General features: G+C 38.5%; 2 protein-coding genes, 1 long non-coding RNA gene and 2 pseudogenes across 7 annotated transcripts in view; 3 read left to right on the top strand and 2 right to left on the bottom strand.

The window, feature by feature from the left end:
* Positions 1-6,497, bottom strand: part of LOC138311140 (low-density lipoprotein receptor-related protein 2-like) — a 374,749-nt gene extending 368,252 nt beyond the window's left edge. For all 4 annotated transcript variants that reach the window (XR_011206531.1, XM_069252607.1, XM_069252606.1 and 1 more), the window contains exon 1: positions 6,476-6,497. Coding sequence is in view for 3 of the 4 variants with exons in the window: in XM_069252607.1 (XP_069108708.1) it covers positions 6,476-6,482 (7 nt within the window). In the remaining variant the exon portion in view is untranslated. The remainder of the gene's footprint in view (positions 1-6,475) is intronic.
* The window catches only part of LOC138311149 (tripartite motif-containing protein 2-like), a 200,937-nt pseudogene that overhangs the window by 141,529 nt on the left and 47,252 nt on the right, over positions 1-12,156 (top strand).
* The window catches only part of LOC138311164 (uncharacterized), a 51,285-nt gene that overhangs the window by 4,532 nt on the left and 34,597 nt on the right, over positions 1-12,156 (top strand). The gene's annotated exons all lie outside the window — the stretch shown is intronic.
* Positions 2,209-12,156, bottom strand: part of LOC138311137 (low-density lipoprotein receptor-related protein 2-like) — a 173,379-nt gene continuing 163,431 nt past the window's right edge. Inside the window, exons 71-72 of one of the 2 annotated variants that reach the window (XR_011206530.1) lie at positions 3,444-3,575; positions 2,209-2,339 (exon numbers count right to left, since the gene is read on the bottom strand). The gene's annotated coding sequence lies outside the window, so the exon portion shown is untranslated. Of the gene's footprint in view, positions 2,340-2,951; positions 3,089-3,443; positions 3,576-12,156 lie in introns of those variants that run through there. The other variant, XR_011206529.1, reaches the window with a different exon arrangement.
* LOC138311159 (E3 ubiquitin-protein ligase TRIM45-like) lies at positions 7,224-9,128 on the top strand (annotated as a pseudogene).

Here is a 12,156-nt window from a genome sequence, read left to right on the forward strand (position 1 = left end):
TACCTGATGAACCCAGGAACAATGGACCAGTACCTGATGAACCCAGGAACAGATGGACAAGTACCTGATGTACCCAGGAACAGATGGACCAGGACCTGATGTACCCAGGAACAGATGGACCAGTACCTGATGGACCCAGGAACAGATGGACCAGTACCTGATGAACCCAAGAACAGATGGACCATGGACCAGGACCTGATGAACCCAGGAACAGATGGACCAGTACCTGATGAACCCAAGAACAGATGGACCAGTACCTGACGAACCCAAGAACAGATGGACCAGTACCTGATGAACCCAGGAACAGATGGACCAGTACCTGATGAACCCAGGAACAGATGGACCAGTACCTGATGAACCCAAGGAACAGATGGACCAGTACCTGATGAACCCAGGAACAGATGGACCAGTACCTGATGAACCAAGAAACAGATGGACCAGTATTTGATGAACCCAGGAACAGATGGAACAGTACCTGATGAACCCAGGAACAGATGGACCAGTACCTGATGAACCCAAGGAACAAATGGACCAGTACCTGATGAACCCAGGAACAGATGGACCAAGTACCTGATGTACCCAGGAACAGATGGACCAGGACCTGATGTACCAGGAACAGATGGACCAGTACCTGACGAACCCAAGGAACAGATGGACCAGTACCTGATGAACCCAGGAACAGATGGACCAGTACCTGATGAACCCAGGAACAGATGGACCAGTACCTGAATGAACCCAGGAACAGATGGAACCATACAGAACAGATGACAGTACCTGATGAACCCAGGAACAGATGGACCAGTACCTGATGAACCCAAGGAACAGATGGACCAGTACCTGATGAACCCAGGAACAGATGGACCAGTACCAGACGGACCCAGGGACAGATGGACCAGTACCTAATACAAATATTAGTACAGTGTAACCTGTCAAAACCGACTCTTATCTAATCCAGATCCCTGTCTATTTTGGCTTCATTATGTCATTTTCTTTACAGTCATTTTTTTTTTATTATTTACAGTCATACATTGTAATTAATTTGTAAGTGAAGGGAAGTAACTTCTTACTCACACAAAACACATATAGATACAATGTAAGTATCTTTACATAATTCGATGAAGTATTATAGTATACATGTATAAGTAATATACACGTATATATATATTGTAATTAATTTGTTAGTAAAGGGAAGTAACTCTTATACACTTGCACACTTCTTGCTCACACAAAACACATATAGATACAATGTAAGTATCTTTACATAATTCCAATGAAATATTATAGTATACATGTATAAGTAATATACACATATATACATTGTAATTGATTTGTTAGTAAAGGGAAGTAACTCAAAACACATATAGATAAAATGTAAGTATCTATACATACCTGTACATTGAAATGAAATTTTATGATATTGACATTGATTTTGTACAGTTGTATATTTACAGTCAGTGGTGAATTGATAGTATAAACCCCGTTGATTTCAACCAAAGGCTACTCAACTTTATTTCTCGATAGATTGAGTATGTCACGCGCAATTTGGAGCCAAGCGGATGAATTTATGATGGTCCAAATCAGAAACTTTTGGTGTTTTCAGGACCGAACGTACGTTCGATGAACATGTACATGTATCAAAATAGGTTTTAGAACACATATACATATACGTGTGTAAATACAAATGTAGAAAAGCTACATTGTTTATGTTACTACCGTACCTCTTTGAGCAATGCTTCCGTGCGTATGATAAATAACAATGTTGTACAATGTACAGTTTTGCACATTTCGATGACGTCACAATGTTTACATGTTGTGTGTCGGTGAGGCTGTGTTGTTCGCTACAACATGTAGATCTACATCCTATTTGTATTTTTAACATCTTTGGTTGTACGCAAATGGATAAGATATGTCAGGACAACATCAGTCTTTGAGTTGCATAAGTTTAACCAAAACGACCTAGCACGATTATGCATTTTGTTCGCCTCGGGGGACAGACAAGTCCGGCGAGAATAGGTCTTACAACACAATGTACGTTTGTTTCATGGACCGCTTCGCGGTCCATTCCAAATATCGATACCCTACTCAACTTTATCCTTCGATAGAACCACCAGAAAGAGACATTAATCCTTTAGTAAATCTAGCCTTATAGTAATTTACCTGATAAATTGTGACGTTTCGGGTGCATGATTCTGACACTAGAGGGCAGTAGGAGTCCTGTTTGTAGGGTGACGTTAACACCATATCCAAATTTATCCATATTCATCAGACGGCGCCCATCTGTTGGGAAGCCCAGTATAGTGAGTCTCCAAATACATCCAAACTGACGGGATTGTCTAGGCCTGAAGGATATCAAAGATACTTATACAATAGAGGAGGGCATTTTCAAATGAAATATTTACAATCATAAATAAAGATTGACATGGAAGAAGACATGGAATAAAATAAACCAAGCATCAAATTGAAATTCTAAAATTATAAACTTAACATGTTTTTGATGATCAACTGAAAATTACCATTAACAAATGTATTGAAGCCTAACCATTTTACCCTATTTTCCAGATTATACGCTGCTTCTTATTTCCCTATAAATCAGGTGAGCGGCTAATATGTGGATAAAACTAAAATCAGTTTATATTTTGAAAAAGAAAATTGTGATTCACATGTGAAAATATTTAATACTTTGATTTTTATCTTATGATAAAATATTTATCAACATAAAATAATAGAAATTTCATCAATAGCTACATTATTGTAATTCTTGTCTGTAATTGTAAAAGTTTTTCTAAAATTTGAATTTAACCCTTGACCTACTTAGTTACCCAATCAATGGCGATCCCCTCCACCTGGGTCACATCTGCGTTTAAATCCTGGGGACGCGGCGGGCCACCATTCTCCATATCGTCAGGAATTCCAGCTCTTTCAATCTTCATCAATGATAGATCAGAAAAGTGAAGAATTCGACGATCCACATCAACGTCTAGTGCCCCCATGTGGCGCCCCCAACTTAACGTTCCGGAGTATGCCTTTTTGTCGGGGATGACCTGTCGTACCTCGTGGCCACTGGTGAAGAAGATCAACAGTTGTCCACCTGAAATGATAATAGTATCAGAGTTTGTGCACAATCTGCCACATTGTAATGAAATCTTGACCGAGAATCCAAATTCAGAATTAATTTAACAATCAAAACGTTTCAGCAAAAACTTTTGAATGTATATATAACCTAATCGGGGAGTGAGACCTGCAGGGCCCAGTTTTGTTTATAAAAATTCCTTATTTATAAGGGCATTTTTTCAACTTAATAGGCCAAATGTGGTTACAAACTATGCAGAACTCTATGACAAGAAGCAATTATAAGGGAAAATGATGATGGGCCCTCGATGGACTATCCCACCAATTTTTTTTATTTTTTGGATTTAGATTTGATCATTTTTGTGTGTACTAACCTTTGGGTTTACAGTGCGTTCCTTTGCCCTTGACGTCGTGGAATCCGTCGGTACACAGACATTTGTATGATCCCTTCACATTCTTACACTGCTGTGCACAGTATGTTCCCCACCGAGCACACTCGTCAACGTCTGTGAAATAACAACAGTTTATTATATACTGTAACAGTAACACACAGTTACAACAAAATTGATAACCACAGTTTGTTCATAACAAAGATTCATTATACAGTAAAACAAAGTTGTTTGTTTATTTTTTTTGTTTGATTAATTAATATCGTATTAACAGCCAAAGTAAAACCTGTGGGGATCAACAAAATCACTTCATAATAAGTATTAGATTGTTACATATTTATTATATATTTATTGCACTCATCAACATCTGTGAAATAACAACGCTTCATACATGTATCAAACTCTGCTTCAATATTTCTAACCAATGTTACTGAATAGATTTTTTTATTCATGTATATAAAGCAAATGATGATCTTGAACCATAGACAAGTTAAAAAAATATATGTTGGAAAAAGAGGTATACTTCGATTACCAAATCTCAGAATTTTCAGTTGTAACTCACCTTTACAAATTTTGCATCATTATTTCAAACCAATGTTTTGTAATTTGACCAATAGAAATTTTTTTTTTATCTATAAGTATAAAATATGAAGTTTATTTCAAAAACACCGAAATTCTAGTCATCAACTAAAACTTGATCACCTACACAGGATTTTCAATCTCAACTTCACAGGATTTGGTATCGTTGACCATATAACTCACCACAACAGGATTTAGTATCGTTGACCATGAACTCACCTTCACATGATTTGTATCATTGCTGTATAACTCACCTTCACAGGATTTAGTATCATTGACTGTATAACTCACCTTCACATGATTTGGTATTGTTGACATGTAACTCACCTTCACAGGATTTGGTATCTTTGACTGTATAACTCACCTTCACAGGATTTATGGTATCGTTGACCTGTATGAACTCACCTTCAGGAGTATCATTGCCATGAACTCACCTCACAGGATTTGTACATTGACTCTATAACTCACCTACACAGGATTTAGTATCGTTGACCATGAACTCACCTTCACAAGACTTGCGATCGTTAACAGCAATCTTGTACCCTTTCCTGACAGGAACAGTAGTATCCACTGTCACTGAGATCTGTACAGGTCTGGGAACACCCGCCATTGTTTACTGAACAGTTCACATTTCCTGACAGTTTATCTACAACAAATTAATACCAGGTACATTAAAATGTTTACTGAACAGTTCACATTTCCTGACAGTTTATCTACAACAAATTAATACCAGGTACATTAAAATGTTTACTGAACAGTTCACATTTCCTGACAGTTTATCTACAACAAATTAATACCAGGTACATTAAAATGTTTACTGAACAGTTCACATTTCCTGATAGTTTATCTACAACAAATTAATACCAGGTACATTAAAATGTTTACTGAACAGTTCACATTTCCTGATAGTTTATCTACAACAAATTAATACCAGGTACATTAAAATGTTTACTGAACAGTTCACATTTCCTGACAGTTTATCTACAACAAATTAATACCAGGTACATTAAAATGTTTACTGAACAGTTCACATTTCCTGATAGTTTATCTACAACAAATTAATACCAGGTACATTAAAATGTTTACTGAGCAGTTCACATTTCCTGACAGTTTATCTACAACAAATGAATTTCAGAATGCCAGAAACAGTTCACAAATACATTAAAATGTTTCCACAATAGTTCACATTTTACCATTCATCTTTAATTGACATATTTCAGCATGTTGCTAGAAATGCCTGTTTTATGCAACTTGTACCCGCTTCCATATGAAAATTTTGCCAACAACTGAACTAAAACAAATCAAACAAATGTATGCAGTTCAAACTTACGACAGCCTCGCTCGTCAGATGCATCCTCACAGTCCAAGATTGCATTACACACTTTTGTAGCATATGTTCAATACATTGACGATTGACACATCGGTACTGATCTGTGGAGCACTTGGCCTGTCTAGGGGTACTTGTGTAGAGAGTTCAAGGGGTCAGTCAAACCTGTCTATAAATACCAACTGTGTAGAGAGGTCAAGAGGTCAGTCAAACCTGTCTATAAAGACCCAAATGTGAAGACAGGTAAAGAGGTCAATCAAACCTGTCTATAAATACCAACTGTGAAGACAGGTCAAGAAGTCAGTCAAAACATGTCTATAAAGACCAAATGTGTAGAGAGGTCAAAGGGCAATTAAATCTGTCTTTAAAAACCACTGTGTAGAGAGGTCAAGGAGTCAGTTAAACCTGTATATAAAGATAAGCTGTGTAAAGAGGTCAATGGGTCAGTCCAACCTGTCTATATAGACCAATGATGTAGAGAGGTCAAGAGGTCAGTCCAACCTGTCTATATAGACCAACAATGTAGAGAGGTCAAGAGGTCAGTCCAACCTGTCTATAATTGCTTATTTCATGGAAACAAAAATGGTCAATCCAATTATATGTTTAGCAGTAAGAGTATGATTGTATCAAAAGATCTAAACAAAGCTGTCACTTTTATTATAGAGAAGAAATATAGAGTTGTAAACTAACATTAACTACTGTTGTCTGTCACAGCTGACATTTCTACAATCATTTTAGGATTTTAATTGAGGGTATTCAAAAAAAACTGCATAATTTTTGAGAATTTCAAGAGACAATAATGGGATTTGAACAAGTGTACTTTGGTCCAGAGATTACAGTGTTATTTCACAAACTTCACCACTACAGGTGATTTATCATCTTCCCCTACTTTTAAACAGTATACAAGTTCTTGTTTGTTTTGACTTATAATCTTCTTTTACATGTATATATATTTTTCAAAAATTAAAATAAAAAATTACAATCTTGATTTTTTACCAAACACCAAACAATTACAAAATACTTCCACAAGTCATTGAAACAGTGCATGACCATGTATTGACACAACCCTGGCCCAGAAAAATAATCGGTCATGATAACTTCAATTACGTACCACACATGTTCGGGTTTTCGTCTGACCCATCTTTACAATCCTCGTCTGAGTCACACAACCAGTGATGACTGAGACAGCGGCTGAGACACACACAAAGTTCTCGGTGCCACAGGTGTGGTTGAGTGGCACACACGACTTGCCGTCCTCTCCTAACGTCAGACCGATGTCACTACACTGACACTCCGCCTTACCGTCGGGAGCTGGGTGACAGCTGTGGACACAGCCTCCATTGTAGATCTGACAGGGGCTGGCGGTACCTGAGGATCATCAAAATAATAAATAATTACATGAGATCACAGAGGGATCTTGATGTCCATCATGTATTGATAAATCTTTATCAGTCAAAGAGATGAAATATTAATGAGAAAGTTCCCTTCAGTATTTGTTAGAGAAACAATGGTAGCAAACTTCAATTGTCAAAAATGGCTGCCAATCGGCCATGTTTTTCCCATATTCCTCAAAAAGTACAATATGCACAACAAGTAACCAAGGAAAAACTGACACATGAAAGTTCTTTCTGATAAAATAGTGGTAACAAACTTTAAGTATCAACATCCAAGATGGATGAAAACCAAATATCAGTACCCTGGATTTTTCAGTTATCAAGAAGAAGTCATTTAAATGAACATTTGATAAATGGCGGACACATTTAGTTTTAGTAATATAAATATCACGGCTTGCAAACGTGATCAAAATTGACCTAGCTACTACACAATCTATGTTTGTTTTACGACTGTACAACTGTAGGACCAGATAAGGGAGTAACATCCGATATCATCTGGCCTCATTAGACAGACATTTTATCTGGGTAGACGTGGACACAAGGATTGTGTTATTCTGTGTGGACACATATAATTAGGAGACAGTAGTAAATTTCAGATTGGCTGTGAATTTCAGAGGAAGAGAAATTTGAACAACATTGAATATCATTTAGATTCTGGGGAAGACCAACTTGATTTAATCCCAGGTACCCTTAGTGTGTCATCAGTGAATGCAGTGATTATCAGGTAATTATTTTCTTGTGCTTTAAAACTGATTTGTTTTTGGTCAAAATTTAAATCATACCAAGAACTGAACAAGACATCAAATGAAGCTTCTATTCAATTGATTATGCAAAAAAACTGAACAGGACATAGAACACTTAACAAAATAAAACCCTTATTCAATTAATTTAGTGACAACATTGTATTGATTCAATATAATCAATTTTCAGAAATTCAACAAACATCAAAATGGCAACAGCAAACATGCCAGTTCGTACGGAAGGACAGACAACCTGTAACCATCACAAGGGGAGACAACTAGATTGGTATTGTGAAAAATGTCAAGAACCAATTTGCCCTAAATGCATTTCCACCATTCACAGAATTCATCCAGTGTGTGAGCTTAGTGAAGTCACTCCTCAGAAGAAACAAGACATCAGAAGCTTTATTGAAAAAACCGAACAAAATGATTTGGTACAGATTGGGAAATACATCACATCTACTGATACACTCCTCAAAGACAACGACAGCATATTTGATAAATTAGCACATGAATTGAAGATACAAACGGAAAAATTAAAACAAGACCTTGATAAGCTTAGAGAAGAGACACTTTCACTTTATCAACACATGAAAGATGACAACATCAAAATTATCCAGAAATACAAACAAGAACTTGAAATGTTGAACAAACAACTTAAACACCAAATACAGAAATGTAAGACTACACTTCAGCAGGGCTCTCACATAGAAATCTATGACACAAAATGCGAAATAGATTCCCAAATACATATCCCTGTCAAACCTATTTTAGGTACAGTCAGTTTCAACCCAAACAATACTCCTAAAGGTCACCTGGTACAAGCCTTAGGAAAAGTCACCACCTCAGGCCAAAGTCATACATTCACTGACCAGAAACGGTCAGTATCATTATCAGACGGTCAGCAACAACCCTCATCACAACAACAGTCAGAGGATAAAGGTAAGAAAGCAGTGGCCAGGAAAACACTACTGACAGAGACCAAGGTGGTGGAGGAGTGGAAGTCTCCATGTGCCATTGATTCTTCTATATGTCCTACCACTGATGACCAGGCCTGGACCAGTGACTACTACAGTGACACATTAACTCTCCTGGACAGGAAGGGCACAGTGATACAGGAGGTCCACACACAAGGCTTGGATCAATGACATCAGTCTATCACCAACAACACACAGATTGTGGGCCTGTGATGGACAAAACAACATCCTGGAGCTGGTATCAGGACAGTTAACTCAACAATTCACAACTAAACATGTCCTTACAGCATATGTATTACAGCAAAGAACCATGTCATTGTGGGCATGTCAGGAAACGTCTCCAAATATACCACACAAGGTCAGATGGTACTCACTACAATGGCAGCAGGGACTGGGAAACCGTTAGTGTGTACACCGTGGAGGATCACAGAGTGTCCTGTCACTAACAATGTCGCAGTGATTGATCACAGTCATAGAAGTGATGGTGGTGATGGAAAACCACATGTTGTTGTCATGAATACTGACTTCCAACAACTGTTTGTATACAGAGGTGACATCCCCAGTACATGTAAACAATCACCACAAACAGGAGGTGAACCATTTAACCCCTGGGGTATAGTGTATGATAGTCAGGGGAGCCTCATCATAGGGATTTATAACAATAAAAATGTTGTCCTAGTGAATAAAAATGGTAAAGGACTCAGGATCCTACACACAGACAGAGACGAGGTAGTGGCTGTAGGTGTGGGTAGAGATGATTTACTGTGGATATACATGAGGGGAAAGGATATGTAAAGATGTTACAGTACTACAAGATGTGATAAAACTACTACAGTACAGCAGGGTGTGATAGCTGTGATAAAACTACTACAGTACAGCAGGGTGTGATAGCTGTGATAAAACTACTACAGTACAGCAGGGTGTGATAGCTGTGATAAAACTACTACAGTACAGCAGGGTGTGATAGCTGTGATAAAACTACTACAGTACAGCAGGGTGTGATAGCTGTGATAAAACTACTACAGTACAGCAGGGTGTGATAGCTGTGATAAAACTACTACAGTACAGCAGGGTGTGATAGCTGTGATAAAACTACTACAGTACAGCAGGGTGTGATAGCTGTGATAAAACTACTACAGTACAGCAGGGTGTGATAGCTGTGATAAAACTACTACAGTACAGCAGGGTGTGATAGCTGTGATAAAACTACTACAGTACAGCAGGGTGTGATAGCTGTGATAAAACTACTACAGTACAGCAGGGTGTGATAGCTGTGATAAAACTACTACAGTACAGCAGGGTGTGATAGCTTGTAAAACTACTACAGTACAGCAGGGTGTGATAGCTGTGATAAAACTACTACAGTACAGCAGGGTGTGATAGCTGTGATAAAACTACTACAGTACAGCAGGGTGTGATAGCTGTGATAAACTACTCAGTACAGAGGGTGTGATAGCTGTGATAAAACTACTACAGTACAGCAGGGTGTGATAGCTGTGATAAAACTACTACAGTACAGCAGGGTGTGATAGCTGTGATAAAACTACTACAGTACAGCAGGGTGTGATAGCTGTGATAAAACTACTACAGTACAGCAGGGTGTGATAGCTGTGATAAAACTACTACAGTACAGCAGGGTGTGATAGCTGTGATAAAACTACTACAGTACAGCAGGGTGTGATAGCTGTGATAAAACTACTACAGTACAGCAGGGTGTGATAGCTGTGATAAAACTACTACAGTACAGCAGGGTGGTGATAGCTGTGATAAAACTACTACAGTACAGCAGGGTGTGATAGCTGTGATAAAACTACTACAGTACAGCAGGGTGTGATAGCTGTGATAAAAACTACTACAGTACAGCAGGGTGTGATAGCTGTGATAAAACTACTACAGTACAGCAGGGTGTGATAGCTGTGATAAAACTACTACAGTACAGCAGGGTGTGATAGCTGTGATAAAACTACTACAGTACAGCAGGGTGTGATAGCTGTGATAAAACTACTACAGTACAGCAGGGTGTGATAGCTGTGATAAAACTACTACAGTACAGCAGGGTGTGATAGCTGTGATAAACTACTACAGTACAGCAGGGTGTGATAGCTGTGATAAAACTACTACTTTACAAGTACATCATGGTGTAATAACTGTGATAAAACTACTACAGTACAGCAGGGTGTGATAGCTGTGATAAAACTACTACAGTACAGCAGGGTGTGATAGCTGTGATAAAACTACTACAGTACAGCAGGGTGTGATAGCTGTGATAAAACTACTACAGTACAGCAGGGTGTGATAGCTGTGATAAAACTACTACAGTACAGCAGGGTGTGATAGCTGTGATAAACTACTACAGTACAGCAGGGTGTGATAGCTGTGATAAAACTACTACAGTACAGCAGGGTGTGATAGCTGTGATAAAACTACTACAGTACAGCAGGGTGTGATAGCTGTGATAAAACTACTACAGTACAGCAGGGTGTGATAGCTGTGATAAAACTACTACAGTACAGCAGGGTGTGATAGCTGTGATAAAACTACTACAGTACAGCAGGGTGTGATAGCTGTGATAAAACTACTACAGTACAGCAGGGTGTGATAGCTGTGATAAAACTACAACAGTACAGCAGGGTGTGATAGCTGTGATAAAACTACTCAGTACAGCAGGGTGTGATAGCTGTGATAAAACTACTACAGTACAGCAGGGTGTGATAGCTGTGATAAAACTACTACAGTACAGCAGGGTGTGATAGCTGTGATAAAACTACTACAGTACAGCAGGGTGTGATAGCTGTGATAAAACTACTACAGTACAGCAGGGTGTGATAGCTGTGATAAAACTACTACAGTACAGCAGGGTGTGATAGCTGTGATAAAACTACTACAGTACAGCAGGGTGTGATAGCTGTGATAAAACTACTACAGTACAGCAGGGTGTGATAGCTGTGATAAAACTACTACAGTACAGCAGGGTGTGATAGCTGTGATAAAACTACTACAGTACAGCAGGGTGTGATAGCTGTGATAAAACTACTACAGTACAGCAGGGTGTGATAGCTGTGATAAAACTACTACAGTACAGCAGGGTGTGATAGCTGTGATAAAACTACTACAGTACAGCAGGGTGTGATAGCTGTGATAAAACTACTACAGTACAGCAGGGTGTGATAGTTGTGATAAAACTACTACAGTACATCAGGATGTGATAGCTGTGATAAAACTACTACAGTACAGCAGGGTGTGATAGCTGTGATAAAACTACTACAGTACAGCAGGGTGTGATAGCTGTGATAAAACTACTACAGTACAGCAGGGTGTGATAGCTGTGATAAAACTACTACAGTACAGCAGGGTGTGATAGCTGTGATAAAACTACTACAGTACAGCAGGGTGTGATAGCTGTGATAAAACTACTACAGTACAGCAGGGTGTGATAGCTGTGATAAAACTACTACAGTACAGCAGGGTGTGATAGCTGTGATAAAACTACTACAGTACAGCAGGGTGTGATAGCTGTGATAAAACTACTACAGTACAGCAGGGTGTGATAGCTGTGATAAAACTACTACAGTACAGCAGGGTGTGATAGCTGTGATAAAACTACTACAGTACAGCAGGGTGTGATAGCTGTGATAAAACTACTACAGTACAGCAGGGTGTGATAGCTGTGATAAAACTACT

This window comes from Argopecten irradians, chromosome 16 (genome assembly GCF_041381155.1).
Source record: "Argopecten irradians isolate NY chromosome 16, Ai_NY, whole genome shotgun sequence".
Lineage (NCBI taxonomy): Eukaryota > Metazoa > Mollusca > Bivalvia > Pectinida > Pectinidae > Argopecten > Argopecten irradians.